We start from the raw sequence: 22,198 nt of genomic DNA on the forward strand, positions 1-22,198 counted from the left end.
GCAATAATCATGCTGTCTAATCAGCATCTTGATATGCCACACCTGTGAGGTGGATGGATTATCTCGGCAAAGGAGAACTGCTCACGAACACAGATTTAGACAGATTTGAGAACAATATTTGAGAGAAATAGGCCTTTTGCGTACATAGAACAATTCAGGTTTGTTCTGTGTGTCTTTGTGCATGTCTATATGAAGAAGCAGTAGCAATATGAAGACATTTTTAATATGAAATAAAATATCATATCATACAGATTTCAAATAGCATAGGCTATATGACAAAATAACCACAGCATAATTTTGGTTTACTTGCACGTCATGTGACCATTAACTGACATCATAGAGCCATGAAAATGTAAATGTCTTGTTAAATTATTGAAATGTGAACTTAAAATCGTAGGGGGTACTTCAAGTAAATATTTTATGTCTAAGGGATTTGTTTGGCTGACAAAAAAGAAAGAAAGTTTGAGACCCCTGCTAACCTAAATGTGTACATTTATTTGTCAGACTAATGAAATACTATTTTGCTGAAACACTGCCCATTCAACACAGCTTCCTGATCCATTCTGCACTGACCTGGGACCAGTTGCATAAACATTGCTGCTATGTTAAGACGGCGTTTTAAGAACTAGTCTGACCAATTAGCAATTAGTTAGGGCTAATCAGTCCTACATTTTGGATTTAACTTAGACCAATTAACTTTTTTTATGTACCTGACTTTAAAAATAAATAAATAAATAAAATGAGCAATCTTGAAGAAAAAAAAAGTAAGACTTGTAAGTCTAAGCAGTTTCCGTTCTGAGGTGAAGGGGATGTACTGCCAGGTGATATACAGCAGAGGGCGTCATTGCATCATAGTTGTCAAAACTTGAAGTGCAGTGGAAAACAGCAGTAGAGAGAAAAGGTTATTTTCTATTTTAGTTTCTTGTCAAAATGTATTTCTGCAAATGTCATTCTTTAATCAAATAATCGTTTGTTGTATTGTATAGGCTACAACATATATTCACTATTTCTTTTTTGTCTTGATTGATAGTACATTGGCACTGCGCTAAATGTGTTAGCATTCTTATGCCAGTCATTCACCAGTAGATGGCAAAATGTAGTGCGCTACAATAATCAGAACTAAATTGGAGGTCAGGTCAACAACAGCAGCTCCTGATAAGAGCACTGGCTCAGATGTTTGCAGACTTTGCACATGTGGATTTGAAGCTCATATTTAACCTGGAGTGAGGCCAAGATCAGATTATTTTATTGTCTTGTGGTTTTGAGCATAAGGTATGTCATTATTTATTAATGTGACTCTCATGTGTTCCTCCTGGAGTCTCACACACACACACACACGGGCACAAATGGGTGATGGTGTCCTGTGGCTGTGACAGGTGGGTGAAGGCTTTTGAGTTCACAGTGCTGCCTTGCTGTCTTCCACATGGTCTGTTTTAGAGATTAAAATAAAACAGACATTCATAGAAACAACATTAGTCATCGAAATATTGCTCTCTTACAAACAACACTAAACACATTCACATTACAGAGAAATAATAACAGAAGCTAATATTCTAGAAAGATTAGCAACATTAGTTTCTTCAGATTTCTACTATCTAATTGTGCCAGAAAATCTAATTCAGCATGTTTGGAAATTATTTAATTAAATATTCAAATTTTCATCTCAGTCTCTTCACTGATACGTTTGGCTCCTTATAAACAATTACACAATTGAGTTTCGTCAATTTTGATTTAATGTTAACTTTTTATATAGAGGATTTCATAAAAATTGTTGCAGGTTGAAAGTGTACATTTGGGGATACAGTCCCCCAATTTGGGGATACAGTCCCCCCAACCCCTAAAAAAAAACTTGTATGACTTTCTTTCTTCCCATTTTCAAACATACAATCTCAAAGTACAATGGGACAGTAATGTTTGAAACAGTGATGCTGTTTCCATGTATTTACATGGTTACATTGCGCAACAACATTTCATCTCTCTTTCCCCTCGCCTTTACTTTCCCTTGTCAGGAACGTCTCATGCTCCACATTACAGGATCACATATAGCATGAGTATTCATTGTAAATGTAAAAATCTTTTACAGTTAAGTCTCCCTTTAGACCGCCTGACTGTTGGAAGAGAGACCGTGCGAGTGAGAGACAGTATCACAGTAATTAACTGCTTTCACGACTGGAGCCATTAGGAACACGGCGCTGCATTAAAATTGCATCGTAATGGCTGGAGGCAGACAGGCTGCTTGAACAGAGGATACATCCGAGTTCTGCTGGGAGTAGAGTGCTGATGGGACATCACAAGCTCACGTTTTTGAACTAAAGGCGAGGAGACAGCATGTACTCCTTGAGACGTTTTAAGTTTTTAGGTTGCAGTCACAAAAGGGAATTAGACTGTATGAGTGTCATTATAGAATGCCTACCAGGGGCGACGCTAGACACTTTTCTTCTGGGGCATGAGCCCCAGTAATGTTTTGCTGTACCCCAGTAAAGATTTCCTGACAAATCAGTGTCTGATACTAGATTACAGTAGATACGTCTGAAAATAGGCTTTCCTATTCATTGAACGTTATCATTTACATAATTTGAATGATCTAAAACTTGAAGGGTGATTGTAACGTAATGTGATGTGAGTTTTTAAAAGCTTAGCTTAAATGAATAATGCTCATAAATGGCTGTTGAGATATATATATATTTTTTAAACAGAGTAGATGCTTGGACCCGGAAAAAGTATTCAATACATCACAACTTAAAAATGGGATTTACAGATCTAAATGTTTATTTCAAAAGTACAAAGTAAAAGATGTAGCCTACACTTTAAAATACTTCACAATAAGTTATCTTTAAAAGATATTCCTATACAGAAGCAAGATTGGATTATACGGTGATATTTATATTATCCATATTCTGCATGGCAAATTCACAAACTTTTCTATTATAACTTTTGAAATATTCCTTAGTAAAAAATGTATTAGTACATTTGCTGGGATATGCTATTAGTAGACCTACTGTACATTGCGTATGTTTTACTTATGACAGCTTAAGGTATACTTTAACAAAACGTAAGGTTTATATATATATATATATATATATATATATATATATATATATATATGTATATATATATATATATATATATATATATATATACACACACACACACACACACACACACACACACACACACACACACACACACACACACACACACACACACACACACACACACACACACACACACACACACACACACACACTCACACACTAGCAATGAAAACAAACCACTGCTTTATATGTAGCCAAGCAATGCACTGACTCTAAAACACCTCACTGGAACACTCAGCCAATCAAATGAGCAGGGCCGTGCAGAGACCTCTGGAGGGGCAGGTGCTCAATGTATAAAAGGGGGGCACATGGAACAAGGCTTTAAATGGGGCTGTGTTTTTCCTGTCTTAAAATGAGGCGGAGGTGGTAAAATCCTAATAATGTATTTTAATAATAAGATAATAAAATGTGTATTTTTTTGTAGATCATCATATAGCCTAATGTGTTTCCCACATCATTTTTGTGGGTGGAGCTTGGTACCTCTAGGGGGGTCCGGGGGCATGCCCCCCCGTAAGAAAATTTTGTACATTTTAAAGATAAATTCATTAATCTGGTGCACTTTGAGTCACCCAAATCTGCCCGAATCCACTGTTAAAAATAAATAATCCATCCGCAAACCGCCCATATTCTTTGATTTAGATATCTGCATCTGATCGTCACATTACAATTATTCAAATTCTTAGTGTTAAGCATGATAGTATGGTAACATATCACACTGAAGTAGGCTGATTTAAAATGAACATTTATATACAATAAAAGTTCTTCTTTTGGCAAAATTACATTTCCTTAATAGCCTAAACAGAGGCTTTTCTCCCTTCAAACTTAAAATGTCAATGTTTCATTACATCACTGTTTGAAATCTCTAATTTTTTGTATCTTTTATAAAGGGCATCTTTCCCCTAATTTTATTAAATGTATGCTCCAACTTTCATTTCAAATTCTTAAATTTGATCAATATATTATAGTTATTATATTATAGTTACCAATCACATTAAATAATTTACATTGAAAAATTATAACTGTATTAAATTAGATTATTTTAAATATTTTTGAATATACAAAAATAAGGAGTGTTGAAAAGATGATACTTTATGAAACTAAACCGCCAGTAGGAGGCGGCAGGCGACCGTTTTAATGAGCGAGTCATTGAGTCATTAATTCAAACGATTCGTTCAATCGGCTGATTTATTCAGAATGAGGCAGTTTGTGAATGGGTAATTGAATCTTTGACTCAACCGATTCGTTCAAAATGCTGAATCATTCAGTAATGCAACAAGTGTTGCTGTGAGATGCGCTATGGTTCTGCGGTGATATTTGTTTGGAACTATTTTCGCTGCTGAAACAGAACAAAAACAGTCATTGCGTCTAAAATGTAAGTGACTTAATTTTAACTATTTGTTTATTGACCTGTTATGAAATCAGTCTCGGTTTTAATCTTGATGGCATTCAGGAAAACAGTTACTTCTACAGCCTACAGTACACACTGCAATATAAACAACATCTCTGCATGCTCTCTTCACGTCGTCCTTGTAAAATAATAATAATAAGTAAACAAACATCAAAATCACTTCGCTGAAAATGAAATGCCACTTACCAGCAGCCGCAGATTTTAAGATATCTTCTGGTAGTGCGCGTAGCCGCGCGAAATTAAAGAATGTGCGTGCAGCGTGAGGAATCGTTCTGGATGAGTTCGTCAGGTGAAAGGTCATCATGTTGATCATTTCATTTACGGCTAAATTATTATTTATTAATTTTACTAATAGTTAGGTTGGGCAGGCATCCACAAAAGGGCCTTTAATTACAAAAAAAGGAGAGGAAATTTTGCCTTGACAAAAGGGCACTTTGGGCACCAAGGGGCAAAGGGGCAGGTGCTCGAGCACCCAACGCCCCCCCCCCCCCCTCTGCACGTGCCTGCAAATGAGAGGATTAGAAGAACAAATTTTTGTAAAATTACGCTGCTTGGGCAATCAAATTATTAGAGGACCGAAACTAACTATTGTATAATTATAATTTTATTGTTTTATATATTATTATTTGTAAAACAGGTGTGAATATTATTATTATTATTATTATATTAAGAGAGTTGCCTGGGAGTCTCCATCACGAATACACTACATTTTTCTGAATGAAAAACGGAATAAAGCTTCTTTTAATGCGAATAAATAATAATGAATCAGGCCATCAGGGGATGAAAGAGGGCTCATTATAGATGAAATGGGTGAATGAAGCAACATTACCGTTGACGACCACAGGGTGGCAACACACACAACTCTGCAGTTAATCACATGTTCACTGGAGCTTTGAAGTTGCCCGTGGATGTCATGTACCAACATTGTGATGGGTGCACACATAGCCATAAAAGTGCAGACCCCGACACACGGAAGCCCCGACGAGAGAACCGAGGAAAGTTGTCCGGGGCGCACAACCCCACGAAGAGATGAGATCCCACCGGAGAGACGCGCGCCGCCTGAACGGCACGGTTTATTTTGTTGATTGAGAAAAGTTTCATGAATATATACAATGTTTATAAATGGGAGTTCTCTGAACAGCTCTGCACTGGACCCTAGCGAGCAAGCACTTCACCGGCCACCCTGGGTCACTACTACTCTCGGGTGTTTCCTCATATTCACTATAGTGGTGGATATTTTAGGAAACCTGCTGGTGATTTTCTCCGTCTACAGAAACAAGAAACTAAGGAACGCAGGTGAGTTGCGCGCGCGAGCCAGCACAGGTAGCCTACATTCACGTTTGACACGCTTGTCACATTTATTTCAACTGAACTACTTAAAAGTGCTGTTTCGAATCATGGAGACAGAAGAGGATACACCACTGACGGGCAGGATTCAGAAAGATGAGCGCGCACTCATCTCTGATATGCGCGCACTTCTTTCCATCAAATCAACTCGCCGGTTTTATTCCGAGATATGTAGCCTACATTTAGTGTTTGCCCTTAACGCTCGCTGATATACTTAAGATTTTGTTTCAAAAACAACTAAATTGTACTTCAAACTACAAATGTGTGCGTGTTTTTACGCATGGCTGTTAGCAAACGTGCCATCATGTCGAAAAGGAATACCAGTGCTCACACCTAGACAATGTTTAGCCAATAAAACGTTATGTTTTGGTTGATTTCGCACTAGGCTACATTCCAGTGTTCATCTTACAATGTGATTATAGAGTCATACAAATGTGCGACATGTGCTTAATATTTAATTATTGAGCAACTTGTAAACACACTATGTTAACAATGTATTAAATTGAATATGGACCCTAATGCATGTTTGGTCGAGTACATCAAATATAAGGCAGTAACTCTAGAGATGCTTCAACCCATTCAGTGTCCATTCCAGTGGACGTTATGTTTTTGGATGAATTCTCCCATCAAATAATGCATCAAAGCATGGATGTGGCATTAGTAAGGCTAGTCATAATATATCATCATAGATTGAGATCTCGATTAATGGACAGTGGTCTCAATGTAAACAAAAGATGTGTACTGTGTGCTATTGCAATACAGCTTGATGGGATTTCAGTAATAATCCTACTACACATTTTGTTAAGTCTTCATCAAATCTGAGTGCCTTTCAGACCATGTCTTATATAAAGTTATTATATAGGCCTATTTTATTTTGTAACAGAAACAGGCCATTTTATCAATTCTTCTTCATGCTTAGTCGAAACTTCTAAAGTATTTTTCTTTTGTTAGATGCCAAAGTTGGAGGTGGCATGGCACTGTGATAAATAAAAAAAAAACTATAGCTGGTCAGTGAAAGGTTGCAGGTTTGAACCCCACAGAAGCCAATCCGAGGGCCATCATCATTCTCCCTTCATTAAGTGTATACTTGTCAACATAATTGCTGCAGATTTTTATTTTGTTTTTGATGACCTTTTACCATTCAGAACAAGTAGGCTAATTGAATACCAGACTGTTTAATATTTGTTTGTTTTTTAATTCAGTGATAAAAAAAAAAAAACACTACAATGATTGTTAATGTATTTTTTTCTAAATATTGTACAAATATAATTATAATTATACTTGTACATTATTTAGAAAAAAATACATATATACAGATATATCTGTAAGTTGCTACTACTGTTCAGAACCAATTTCCATTATAATGGACATTAGAATAACTGTTACAAATATTTAACTTTATTATTTATTTATTTATTTATTTTATCCAGGTCTGAACGGGTTAAATGAATTATTTTAGGGACTCCATATCTGTGTATCTGTCAGCAGTTGTGCTTCGGGTCTTCCCTCTCTTTTGCTGTGTTATCTGTCTGGCACGTAGCCTATCCGAGTGTTAAACGCTGAACTGAACCTAAAGAGAGGCTTTTTGGCTCTATTAGGGAAAATGAACTCGTTCGTTGGATTTGATTGACATGCTGAGCCGGATATATGGCAGTTTGTTTTGGCATTCATCTAACCACATCAGTATGAAGTGCCATGGGATTGTATTTCTTGGCATGTCAATCATAGAGTGGGAAAATAACACACGGACAGAGACCTGTCCAAAATCGTAATATCAGCAGATAAGTGCTGGGAAACGTGACTCATACAGACTCGAGTCGTTAGAATAACATCGGACTCAATTTAATTAAGCTTTGACCCACATTGTGGAAATATTTTTTTTCTTTCTTTTTTTCACCAAGGCGCTCATTAAATGTGTGTTAGGAGCGCGGATATTTGTGACGTTAGAGAAGTATATGGAAAAAACTCGACGGATATCCGCGCTCACAAGTAGGCTATGTTGTGCTCGCGTGCCAGTGGGGGGTGTTTCAGTGTCGAGTTCACGCGCTCCACACTGTCAGTTCCCGTGCGCCTTTGCGCTGACCAACGCTATCACAGAGATTGCACTGCAGCATGTGTGTCTGTACTTAACCAGCGTGACATGTGATTCATACTTTCATTCATTTTGTAACAATTATAATCCCCTATTTCATTTCTAATCCTCAAGAATCAAACGAATCAAATATAGCCTACACGTGCTTACGCAATATAGTCCATATGAATGCTGTAAAATGTCTTTAATCCAAATTCATCCATTTTTATCAACTATTAATACGGCTAATTAATCAAAAAATAATTAATTTAAGTGTTTTATAAAATATTAATCATTTTACATGCAGTGTAAATGTACCTTACTCTGACTTTTCAATTTTCAATTAAATAAATTGACATTATTGTTGGGGTTTCATGCTTTACGGGGATTGTCCATAAGGATTTTTTTTTATACTGTACAAATTGTATATTCTATCCTCTAACCCTACCCCTACCCCTTAACCTACCCGTCACAGAAAACTTTTTAGCATTTTTACATTTTCAAAAAAAACCCCATCACTTAGTATGATATTTAAGCTGTTTTCCACACGGGCATGTCCCCATATGGTTTACCAGGACCACACACACATGCATTAACATGTAAAGCTTAGATTTAGGTGCAAATCTTAAACTGATGAGTACTTGTCTTGAACAGTCAGTATCCTTGGAAAAATAATGTAATTTGTCAAATAGAGCTTATGTCAGTTTTTATACCTTTTAAAAGGACACTTTTTTTTTGCTTTTTTTTTTTTGCTGATTAATCACACAATCAGCACGTTTAAAAATGTCTCTTCCCTCACCTGTTTTCAGTCAGTGCTACTTTTATGATGGTGTCACATCCACAGCCCGGAGGCAAACCTAGCAGAGCAGGATAAAACATGGAGAACACTTACTATGGACCCCCCCTGGCCACTCTGCACCTGCTGTGCTCGCTTCACATCTGAATAAATGCACAGAAAACACACATAAGACGAACAATTACCATAAAGTCCCTGTTTGAAATTCAGAATGATCGAAGCAGCCTGGACAAATGGCTGTCCTCTGGTGACAGTGTGTGATGGGGGAGGAGTGCTGTGCCGCTGCCTGTGTGATTGCAGTGCTCACCCATAATCTGGGATGTCTCTCTCTCAAATCATTGTACGTGTAGCGGGCAATCGGAGCCTTGTTTTTAGGTCAGAGGAGGATGTGAGTGGTGTGTGTAGTCATGGAGAGCTCTTACTGTATGCAACCCACAGGCTTTAGCACACAGCTCAGCTTTACAACTTGAGTGGTTTTTATAGTATTTGCACAATTGGTGCTGCTATTCACAAGCACACTTTTACTTCTGTTGGGTGAAGAGAGTTGTGTGCAGTGAAGACATGGAGTGTGGTAGTAGCTGGATGGGGTTTTTACAACAGTTTCAGTGTTCTTAATCTAATGAAAGCAAAGAAATTATTATTATTAATTTTGTTTTTTTTTTGGTAATTTGTCATATACTACATAATATGCGGCATGGTATTTGGGGTCAGTAAGATTTTTTTAATGTTTTTGAAAGAAGTCTCATGCTCACCAAGACTGTTTTAAAAAAAATCAAAAATACAGTAAAAACTGTAATATTGTAAAATATTATTATATTCATATTAATGTTTTTTAAAATATTATTTATTCCTGTTATGGCAAAGCTGAATTTTCAGCAGCCATTACTCCAGTCTTCAGTGTCACACCACCCTTCAGAAATCATTCTAATATGTCGATTTTCTGCTAAAGGAACATTTGTTATTATAGTTAATATTTTTGTGGAAACCGTGACATTTTTTGAGGATACTTTGGTAATTAGAAAGTTGAAAAGAACAGCATTTATTTGAAATAGTTTTTTGTTTGTTGTTGTTAAGTGCCTTTACTTCCACTCGATCAATTCCTTATTGAATAAAAGTTATTATTTCATAAAAAAAAAAAAAATCACTTTCGGAAATCACTTAATGGATGAAGACTTCAGCTGCAAAAGCCTATAAGTCCGTCTAACGTTTTTCTTTAATATTAACATTTTTATCAGACTCCTATGTACAGGTTTCTACCTAAGTACCGACATTTCTGAATGGTCTGAGGCTGGGATTTAGTGAGTTTGAAGTGAAAGTATTTGATGTATACTATGTACGGAGAGCATTCACTCAATTTTATTATCTCATTTTTGACAGGTGGCTTTTAGAGGCTTTTAGAGGTCTTCATATATATTATTATTATTATTTTTTTTTTTTCTTTTTTTTTTGTAGATTGGATAAATGCACTAGCAGCTGTAAGCTTCATTTCTGCTTGAGGTGTTTTCCCTCTGGTCACAAATTATTCTCTGTTTGTATTGGCTGACTCCTGTTTTCCCTTCCGTTTTATGCTCTTTGCTATTTTGTGGCTTGGGTTTATGCAAACACAACATTGATTCATTCACTTCACTGTTGCTGTTTATTTTGCTGTGGTTGTTTATTATTGTATTATTTTGATGTGCGGGTGGGGAGTGATGAGGCCTTTACTGTACTGTAAGTGAATCGTGGGAAGAGTTTGCCATCTCTAATAAAAGGAATTAGTGCAGATGATCCCAATGATATCCTTTCTGAAGACTTTCCAAAGTCTTAAAGGAATTCATTCACAGATGTAGTGTTTATAGTTCTCAGTGGATTGAAATGGATTTACACTTGGTAGGTCACAACTGGTCGTGTGCTACTGAGTTTGAAGACCCCAACAGTAGCCTACTTCCGTTTCATTGCGACTTTAAGCTCTGTCCAGTGGAGAGATGTTTGGGACTGGCTTCACAAAGACAACCTGGGGGATTTGAGAATTGAAAGAGGTTTTTACACTCTACATGGAAAGAAGTACGCTAGGTATTATTGCTTGGTTACTATACGTGTTTGTACTGGTCCTCAAAAGTTTTTGGACCACAATTAATGAGGAAGGAAATGTTTTGATTTGAAACACTGTACTGTAAGTGTTCAGTTGACTTAAATAAATAAAAAAATTGAGGAAACCCATTGCCTTAATTAAGTAAATAAAATTCATCCATAATTAAAAAATTATGTGGAATTGACAAGTTCACATAACTTTATACATATATTCCTTTTCTTTTATGCTTTAGGACAATGACAGTATAAAACCAATTATTTTATGTAGGAAACAATTTGTTGTCTATAACATCTCACATTTTTTTAATAAATGTACAGCGGGGGTCCCTTCATGATGGGGGTTCTTATTGCAATTAAAACGTTTAAAAAACCCTAGATCTAAAGCAGTGCCATGCATTTTTAAGTGAGCTGACTTGTCTAAACCTTAGTATTTTCTAAATATTTTTTAGGGCCACTGTATCAGTCTGTCAGTTGGTATTAAAATCCACATTCAATAACATGGATTCTAGGAATCAGAGCTAATGTGTATCCATTAGGCCGTAAAGCTGAACAAGGTAACTGTCCCATCTTGACTCGTTAAGCTTTTACAGGCGTATAACGTGTTTCAAGGGAGAGTTAAAGTAAGAGTGCACAGAAACATCCTCTCAGTTTGTGTTCCCATGAGTCTGACCCCTCTGCACATTTTGGTAAAACTTTCTGTTCTTTTCTCATGTGTGCCCTACTAACCATATTTGAACTTTAAAGGTACAATATGTAAGAATTTTGTATCAAAATATCCAAAAACCACTTGCACAGTTTTATATATTTCTTTCCATTGTGTGCTTACATTATCCTAAATGTTTCCAAGAATTTGTAAATTCAGAGAAATTCAAAATTTTAAATAGTGCCCGTCCCTGTTCACTTGTCGCCTGTCAATGGCGTAATATCTGCATTATCTCTGGTTTCCGCTTGTACTGCCATAGTAACCATGGCGACAGACGTGGACAACTGCGTTACGTCTAGCAGCACGCTCACGCTGTTGTTGTTTCGTTCAAACATTATGGACCATGGCAAGCAGACTTTGGGACAAAAGGAGAAATAAAACGAGGATCAATATTGGCATGGCGTTTTCGAGATGCCGAGAGTTTCGCGGCAAACTTCGACTTGACAGAGCTTCACGGGTCACGACTTGACAGGGACGCCGCCCTTGCATGTGTAGCCTAGAAATCTAGACGCACCCTAGCGGCAGCAAATTTTATTTTGCAGCCAGGGTGGTCTAGCAACTCTCCGTTGGCTTTCGAGCTGGAAAAACCAAACTCTAGTCAGGCCAATCACATCGTGTATAGAGTCGGCGGACGGGCTTAACATAATGACGACGAGTTGTGATGGTTCCGCGTGAATTCCCTGCTACTTGAAAACAAAGAATGGCTGCTGCTGCTGGTGAACAGCGGTCTTTCGAATCGGCTTTGGCCGCGACTCTGGAGGACTTGGATTTAAGCTTTTCTTTGAGAAAAGAACAAAGAACAGCACTGAAGTCATTCTTAAAAAAGGAAGATGTGTTTGTAGTTTTGCCGACCAGATACGGCAAAAGTTTAGTTTCAAATGCAGTTTAGTGTGATAGTGTAGAGTAGACCAAGTGAAACAGTGCTGCGTTACCTCAAAAGTTTAATTCGTCAAATAAACGGAATCAAATGAGTAGTAATTCAGCACTTGCGTGTATTTCGTTTGAATTAAATGTCCTCATTCCTTTAAATCCACGGGACTCGCGTGTGACGCTGATATCTGTCTCTTATTAGCAATCGCGCCCTGCTTCATACCACAGTCATGTTAAAAAACATCAATGTATTAATTCATCCATAAACATATTAAGATCCATCGGCATGACGACAAGTTCCATGATTCCGCTTATTCAATGTTCATCAACCTACGCCTTTGTTATTGTAAGAGGTTAGTGACCCCTAGCGGCGAAAAAAATTACATATTGTGGCTTTAAGCGTTTAAAGGGGTGGTAAAAAACCCTTTTTTCGAAGGCTTGATTGTGTTTGTGGGGTGCACTGTAACATGTGTTAATGCTTCGTTTTAAAAAATTCGCATTATTTTTCACATATTTAACCATTATTCTACACTGCTCTGTTCCTCCTTGTAAAAACGGTCGGATGATTTCCGGGTTCTATGAAGCCCCCCCCCCTCAAAAATACGCAATGGGCTCAGATTGGTTAGCTGGCCCAGTGTGTTGTGATTCGCTAACCGCCAAGTGCACGTTGTTCGGAAACTTCACGCCCCTTACCCTTACCGGTAGTTTGTGCTTCAGTAAACAACGGCGTCAATATTGCCATACCAATTTGAGCCCGAATCAGACCCAGAGAATGTTAGTGGAGAGGATCGAGCAGAACCTGTTCAAGAACGGCTGTTAAAGGACGTTTCAGAAAGGTATGTTTTTTAAGACTGCAGATCGCTATATGACACTGTTACTTTTGTATATTTAGAACGATTGTAGCTAAATATCTGTCGCCAGAACTATTAACCCAATACGAACACTAAACATTGGCTTCACAACAGTAGCCAAATCAAACACAAAACCATGTTTAGCATGCCTGTAGATAAACAATACATAAAAGCTATAATCAAAGAATAATTTACACTGATCACATAAACGACAACAACCACGAACATTCCAAGTTCGCTGCGCTGGTGATATTAAACAGAAGTTTGTATGTGTTTGTCGGATAAGTATGAATTAGCATTTAACAAACTGGTTTGTGGAGCCAAACAGCGTTGTCCTTCGTTTACTTCCTTGCTACAACGTACAATTAACAATACAAACTATTACAGGAAAACACATCAACGAAAAAAAATCATACTTACAGGTTGTGGCTCGTAAACAACAGCTTCTGTTTTTAAAGTTGGAACTGCTCGATCTTTCAGGACTAGCCGTTTTGCGAATCCTTCATCGGAGGAGGGGTTTATGTACAGTAAATATTGGGCTTAGTGATGTCAGCAAGCCCGCAGGAATGTCGTGTAGTCCCTACCGGCCGTTTTCTGTAGTTCTTAGAAATTGATTTCTTTAAATTTGCATATGTTGTTTATGCTCAAACAGCAACATTACACACTAACTAAACTTAGAAAAGTGAAATTGTGTTTTACCACCCCTTTAAGAGAAAACTCAAGTCACCTCAGTTCAGCTGAATTTTTTATCCACTTCTAGAAAAGATGGATGGAGTGGACAGACTGATTGTTCTTTGTGAAACATTTATTGCTTTCCTAGATAGATCTTGCACATTTAATCTTTCAATTTTATTTTTTTTTTACAATTTAACAATTTGAACAAATTGTTAACAATTTAAGTTTTACTTAATTGAATGCAAAAAATGCAGATCTTGCTTTATTACTTGTAATATCGTCATCTTTTACATGCGGTTTTCCTTAGCATGCATACATTTACTAATTAGCAGCATGATGAACATCATAGAGGGAATCATAATCACATCCATGTGCTGAAATGCCATCATATCACTGCTGATTTGTCTGTTTTTTGGTAACATGTTTTTTCATTATTTTTTCCTGTGCTTACAGGCCCTTTTCCACCATTGTTAGCGATAATAAGCTGACAGGCTGGTAAATTCCAGGAAGTTGGTGATGTGTGTCTCGGTTCTGTCACGTCCTGCTGTGCTCAAGTGTTAGTGTTTGTATACACGGCTGCATCTATAACCCCCTGTAGAGCTCAGGTGCTCGGTCTCGCACACATAGATGAATACACACACAAACACACAATACCTGGAGCAGCGCTTCCAATAAAGATCACAAGTTTTTCACAAAGCATGTGTAGGAGAACATTTGTTTCAAAAGTCATGTTACATTTATTATTTTACTCCCAAATATGTAATTATTTATGTTACATTGTTGCTTTTTATGGAAAGTAGTTAATTAATTTTGCATTACTTTTCTCACCGACAGCTGACTTGTGTGATCTCTCTTCCAGAACAGTAGATTTGGATTAAACGGTTATTATTGTGTCAAAAAGCAATCCATATACTAAGTAGTCATTAGACATTATAGAAAAGATTATTATCAATAAAACACAATATGCATTATGAATAGGTCACTAATAATATTTTACTGGTATTATTTATATTTATGCAAGTTGTTTTATTAATAATATTTATTAAGTTGTTTTATTATCTAAACTGTCAAATTTGTTCATATTTGTTTTGGTCTGTCTAATTCTTAAGCTACACACTTCTCACTTCTGAATTGCTGTTATTCAAAAAGCTGAATGATTAACCAAACAAAACTTGATCTGCGCTATTCTTTATAGATGCTCAACAAGTACTGCCATTTATCGGTAGACCCGATATTAAGGAATTAATTTGGAATAAAAAAAAAAAAAAAAAAAAAAAACTTCTATATCTATACTGGACAACTGTTTGTTTCCTTAACATAGTACGTCTGCAATGACTGCTCTTTTATACATCCCACATTGCTTGCAGTGTATAAGTCTACAGCTTTGTTGATTATATAATGGGAACAATCCAGTTGTTGTGTTTTGCTGGCTTGTAGAGCGTAGGCTTAGGTGGAGTTTAAAGTCCGCATGAAACGTAAGTTGTGATAGTCTTTGCTTCCCCATTGTGATGAATGTCCTGGAAAACAGCTTCTCCAATAAGAAAAAAAAATTAAGGGCGGGATTTGATTTTGTTTGTCTGGAATTTATTGTATTGTTGTTAGTCTTACATGGCCAGACCTTCAAACTGACGCTCTGGACTCTATCGCAGCTTTTCTTTGCTAAGGACCGCCCAAGAGGACGTTTGACTGACGTGTAACACAACCAATCACAGTTCGTTTTGTTCTGCGTCATGTTTAGGGGTGTGACAATATAATGTCGATGTTCCTACGATAACAGACAGGCGTGCATCTAATAAATGATTCATTCAAGGACGTTGTGGAAGTTAACTGCAACAATGGAGCCACGAACTTCACATACTTTTGAAAATCCAGCGTTTAGTTGATCCTGGTGAGCGCTCATTGTCACAGTTGTAAACACAATGGTTTTCTTCTTCCACGGGGGGTTTTGGCGTCACGGCATTTGTTTCCAGGCGGACCGATAAAGAACGCGACACACACGTCTCCCGGACATCCTGTAGAATTCAACCAATCAGATCGCGACTTCGAAACTCCTGAAGTGTTTCCAGAAAAGTGAGCCATATGCATCAAACATTCAGCCAACGGTCCGTCTGAGGCTGAGACTAGGGATCGACCGATATGGATTTTTTAGTGCCGATGCCGACACCGATTTTTTTTTTTTTTATCAGCCTTAGCTGATGACCGATACGGGCTGCCGATTTTCTTGGGCCGATATTTGGAGCCGATACTGCTTTTGCTCACTCAATTTACATCATAAAAATGACACAATGATGATAACAAATGTTACAAGTCTCAATTTAAAAAAGGAATATTTATTGAACTTAAAAAAACAGTATTTGACAAATATTAAAAACATGTGAGGTAGAACAAGTAAAAAAAAAAGTTCAGTGCTGAAAATACTGCAAATAAATATTTAAGCATAAATAAAATAATTACACTATTGCACACAGTAGCAACAAGCAAGCAGCATAATAAAGTGCAAACTGTGCTATACTTAATTTTAAAAGTAACCAACTATTTACAACCTAGTCATATAATGCTTAAATTTTAGTGCACTTAACTTAATCTCTTGTAGAGCAAATGGCTTTCCTAAGAAAATGGCTTTTCCTCCATTTTAAACAAAACAAAAACGATTTTAAACCAAATAGATTCTCAGTTTATTATGAATTAGGGACTGTTCACATATCGCGTCTAAAAACGTGTGGAAAGCACGGCCGCGCCGCTTTCTCCTTTCTACAAGCGCTTGCGCTCCCGTGGCGTCTGTCGTTGCTATGCAACCATGAGCTGCGCTCTCCATGATGACGAGGAAGTAAGGATTAATTTATTTCTAGCCCTTTACGACTACATATATTTATGGAGATGAGAAATAAAAACCCGCCCTGTCCAGCTATGATCAGCTGTTCGGCCGAGCTTTCGATGAAGGTCAGTTGTTTTTTGTCACATGACCTGCGTGCGCTTGAGATGTTTTCATCTCACCATGGCATAGGAGCGCCTGGACAAACGAGCGCGCTGCATCGCATGCGTGTCGCAACCGCGTCGCTTCTTTTATGAGCACACGTCCAAACCTCAGCCAGGTGGTCGCTGAATAAAACTCCCACAAATATCACGGAATCACGGAACAACGTCGGCATTATTTAATCCTATGACCAGTGTTCGTAACAGCTGCCGTATGCATATGGATAGCCTCGAACTTAGCTATTTGCAGCTCCCTAAATACAATGACAAGCAGTTTCCATTTGGACCCACAAACTTGCTTAGCTATAGTTGCACGCACAAATAGAGCAAAGTGTTTCCACTTTCAAAGTGTATGGCAATATTTCAGCTAAGTCAAACAGTTAAAAGATGCTTTGAAAGTTTAAAACTGGCCGTTGTCTTGAAGAGGCTTCCAGCACTCTGCTACCCCCTAGGAAGGGTAGTGTATGGGCTGCAGGTGAACTGCAGCGTCTCCAGCAACACAGAGCTGCCTGCGGACGCCTGTCTGTAAATAATGGCGGGAAAACTATAAAGCAGCAGCCGTGTATCGGCCGATGCCGATGCCGATACACGTAAAACCCGCAAATATCGGTCTGGTATACCGATATATCGGTCGATCACTAGCTGAGACTAGATGTTGTTTGCTATTGCTGCGATGTGAGTGGCTGGTTGTCCCACCCTTGCGCCAGTAAATACGTCATTAGAGAAAAGATGTTGCAGGAGGGAGAAGTTATTTGTGCACGGATAAATCATTTATAATAAATACTGCAATATTCAATAAAAAAATACGAGTATTTGATTTCAAGTGTGAAATAATGAAATTTCTATTCAATTTGTCAGTAAATAAATAAAAATAAGGGTTTTTAAAAAGTAATTTAGGTGTTATGGTGTAAAGTCAACATGTAATTCAGTACTGCGAATCATTGCTGCTAAAAACCGATAAAAAAATCTCAAATTTCTATTTCACAAAAGATGTTTTCTGTTATCCAGGCACCCCATATTTCATGGCCAAATGTATTTACCACTTTCAAGGATTAAATGAGCATGTCAACTTGTGAAAGTTAATTAAAGAACTTTAGAGTCAGGTTCTCTGACCCATACAGTTTTTTAACGGTCTGCTCCACATCGGTAAGATCAGCGTGATAATTTCTCCTGTTATCTTATTAATGCTGTTTTTGAGCAATTAGCAGCTTGCTGCGATTTAAGCTTTCTGCTTGCTGCGATTAAGTGGTAACTTCCTTACCGCTACATATGAAATGAATAAATGAAGTGTGTGTCTCTGGTGTGGTGTGAGTTGAGCTAACAGAGCAGTACGTGTGAGTTTGTGAGCATGGCAAGCGTGTGGGTTTGTGCTAATGGATAGGTTGGCAGTGTGTTGAGAATTGTGTGTATATACATGTGTATAGAGCAGAAATAGTGTAGTGTGATGACTGAAAGGAGTTATGTGTGTGCGCATGTGTTGCTGCTAGAGGTTAGAGTCAGTGACCCGAAAAGCAGTCAACATGAAAGGCACTGAAATCACTCATGCCTGCTGTGGGCATCGCAAAACATGTTCTCTAAAAGGCACAACACGCGGAACGCATAACCCGGTGTGTTTGTGCGGAGATGCTTCTTGGATGCACACTTGTTTACTTGTCCTCAGGACCCCTCTTTCAGTCTTTTGGGTTGCATTCCCCCACCTCTTCCATCTGTTTCTATCTGCCTCTTTCTCTGTTTTACCTCTTTGTGACCCCCTTCTCCCTCCCATTCGTTCTTTTGCACTGACATATTTTGGTTGGGGTGTACTCATTCTTTGTGACATATTTGTCTGTGTGCATCACTCTCAGTCTTGAGCCCCCTGCTGTTGGAGGAAGTTAATGTGTATGCACACACGCACACGCACACGCGCACACACACGTACCTGTAGAGGAGCTCTGCCAATAGTGTTTTTCATCAACACAATCACACAAGCAAGTAGTTTAATAATATTCAAGGCTTATTTTGCATGATTCAACAGTAAAAAAAAATTTTATGCCATGAATTTAATTCTCTGCCTTTTATTTACTTTACTGCTATCTTATCAGAAGAACGAAAAATCTTAAAGGCATAGGTCACCTAAAATGAAAATAGTCATCATTTATTCAACCTTATGCAGTTCTATGCCCTTATGACTTTTTTTTTTATGCAGATAATTGAATGAATATGTGATTGTGGGAAATCAATACAATGGTAGTATATCATGACTAATGACTTTACAACTCATGATGAACCAAAGCGACATCTTTTCTTCTGTATTGTGATGCACATCAGAGTGAAATGTATTATTTAAAAAAAAAATGGATTTGATTCTATCGATCAGTTGTTGATTGGATGGAGGCAGATCACTGTTCTTTGTGTACTTTAAATATACTGTTACCACAATGGTGTTAAGTTACGGTCTTTCCCCATGTAGTTTTCGCCCCGGTTTCAAGGTGGTCATGTAAATGTATCGTGTTGTAAATGTAAATGTAAACGTGTTGAAAGCTGCTTGGTTTGAAAGTGAAAGCTGGAAAGCTGTGCTTCACACTTTGCTGCATTATTGCAGACTTTTTTGCCTGCAAAATTTGATTACTTAGAAAAAGTGATTACTGCACTTTCATCTATTGAAATTACATGGAAAACATGGAGAAATAAATTGTTAAACTTTTTAAATTAGCAACAAACTATTAAATGCACCTTTAACATGTAAATCTACCAATTATAGCAGGGGTTCTCAACTCGAGATCGAGATCCACTTTTCTCCAGAGCTTAGCTCCAAACACAACCTGAACAAGCTAATAAAGTTCTTCAGGATTACTAGAAAGTTAAAGGCAGGTGAGTTTGATCAGGGTTGAAGCTAAACTCTGGAGGAAAGTAGATCTCGAGGGCCAGAGTTGACAACCCCTGAATTATAGTTTTATATTTTAAATGCTATTTAAGGATATTTTTATCTGAATAATTTTTTCCAGACTGTCAAAAATGTATTGATGTTAGTCTTTCAGAATTTGCAGTACCAACTACCATCTCAATATGCTACCTGATGGAACGCTCTCATGCATATTTGTTCACTTGATCTGTGAAGAGCACTCACACCTCATCTAATTTGACTGCGTGTGAATGTCAGATAAACGTCATGGTCAAAAGCCCCTCTCAGTGAGGTATTAATGTACATAGTTGTTATTCCTATATACAGCATATTGGATAAGTGCTTCCAAACACATTAAACACCCCCATGTCTGCACGTGCAAATCTCTTTGGCTCCCTCATCCATCCCACCCACTCTGCGAACAGACTGTGCTGAGGAAACACTCCTTATCCCTTTATCCAATCATTTATCCATCTCTTCCTGTCTCAGGATCTCGCACGCATCGCACATGCTGTACAGCACCAATGTTCATGTGTAGGATTGACTGCTGACGCTGTACTGACAGTGAGAGAGAGAATGAAAGGTAGAGAAAGGGATGACAAATAAAGATTCAAAGAACTAAAAGGACAATAGCTCTATTTTCCCATAATTTCCCAAGTTTATTTTTCCCATAAAAGTCTCATTTTGAAGTCAAGTGCTCTTGTTATTTTGGAAGAGGTTGTGTATATGAAAAAGAGAAGGAGTGAGAGTGAAAGAGGAAGCTTATTTTTCACAGGCTGTATAATGAGAGTGGCCCAAAATGAAAGTCAGAAATGGGTCATATATTCCTGTAGCTGTTGCATTACCTGTGAATCTCAAAGACTGTGGATGATGTTATTCTCTGCATAGTTCTTCTCCTTCTCTTTTTCCTCCCCTTTCCTCCACTAGTTGCTATAATAGAGACGCATGACCATGAGATACTATGATTTTTTGAATGGCTTCTGTCATAGGTCAGAGACACATTGTCAGACCCATTTACAAAGACGGCCCAATACTGAGAAATGCCAGAGAGAATAATTCCTGTTCTCTTTATCTACATGCCTCTCATCACCGACCTGTATTCTGATTAGGGATGCTCCGATCGATCGGCCGCAGGTTGGTATTGGCCAATAATCGCATTATATGACTCAATCGGTAGTAACTAAATTTGGCCGATCTCATGAACCGATCACAATTTAATTAAACATTAGTAAACCATTGTAAATTGCACATCTTGATCTTGAGAAAATCCTCACGGAGTGACATGACATGCTGCTTGGCTAAAGCTATAGAACATCGGGGATCTGATCGAATCGCTATCATGACGTAGTGCTTTCCAACATCATTTGAAAGCGAGTATGAAACTAGATCTCGGGTATGGTGAGTACCCGATGGAGTAGAGATGGGCGCTTTCGAAACATTGCTTCATGAAGCTTTGAAACCTTAATGAATCTTTTGTTTCGAATCAGTTGTTCAGAGCATGCATCAAACTGTTATGAAGTCACTGATTTCAGTAAACGAGGCTTCGATATATAGAACTGTTTTGAAATTTCAATAGTTCACTGTTGGGGGGAGATCTCTGTGAACCCATGAATCATGCACATTTTATAAATGTGTTGATGTTTTAATGAGACATTTGTATAATTAAAAGGAATAATAGTCATTGATAGTCTCTTTTTGGCCTGTTTAGCTGAGCCATCCATAGAACAAACAAAACAAGCCCTGAAAATTGATATAAGATCACATATTATAAAGACTCTTAATATTTAATGGAATTAGATGATTAGTTAATTGCGTTTGATAGATTATACTTTCAATGAAACATTTGCATTTGGTTTGTAATAGCTGTAATTATGCATGTTTGGCCTGAGTGCAGCTTGTGGTGTTTTGAACGCTTCGAAACAGTGAATCATTTTGCGAAGCAATTGGTTCAATTCATTAGAACAGTGGTTCCCAATTCCAGTCCTCGTGACCCACTGCTCTGCACATTTTGTATGTCTCCCTTATTTGACACACCTGAACCAGATCATCAGCTCATTAGGTGAGACTCCATGAACTGAACTGAGTGTGTCAGATAAGAGAGACATACAAAATGTGCAGAGCAGTGGGCCACGAGGACTGGAATTGGGAACCACTGCATTAGAAGATCTGAAAACTGATAGAGAATCAACCGGACACTGTTTTACGACTGGAGCGCGCTTTGAAGATCATCACTCATCAACCAGGACCTTATTACTTGTTACTTATTCTATGTAATTATAAATATTTTAGGCTTTGTGGCGTTTCACATGTAAGTAGCTCTAATGTTAAATAAAACACTCAGATAACTTGTTTGGAGAGGTTTGTAGACTTTGATTAAAAAGGCTACTACAGTTCCAAATGTCATAACTTTTGATTGGTTTGAGATATCAACTCCAAATTTGTCCCAGATGCAGTTGAC

The 22,198-nt window shown here is 37.7% G+C and overlaps 1 protein-coding gene across 1 annotated transcript in view; it reads left to right on the top strand.

Annotated features, from left to right (window-relative positions):
* The first annotated feature begins 5,423 nt into the window (after nt 1-5,423).
* Nucleotides 5,424-22,198, top strand: part of mtnr1aa (melatonin receptor 1A a) — a 58,936-nt gene continuing 42,161 nt past the window's right edge. Inside the window, exon 1 of the mRNA XM_084396061.1 lies at nt 5,424-5,799. Within this exon, the coding sequence (XP_084252187.1) occupies nt 5,616-5,799 (184 nt within the window). The 5' untranslated portion in view covers nt 5,424-5,615. The remainder of the gene's footprint in view (nt 5,800-22,198) is intronic.

Source organism: Rutilus rutilus, assembly GCF_951802725.1.
Source record: "Rutilus rutilus genome assembly, chromosome: 2".
In the NCBI taxonomy this organism is placed as follows: domain Eukaryota; kingdom Metazoa; phylum Chordata; class Actinopteri; order Cypriniformes; family Leuciscidae; genus Rutilus; species Rutilus rutilus.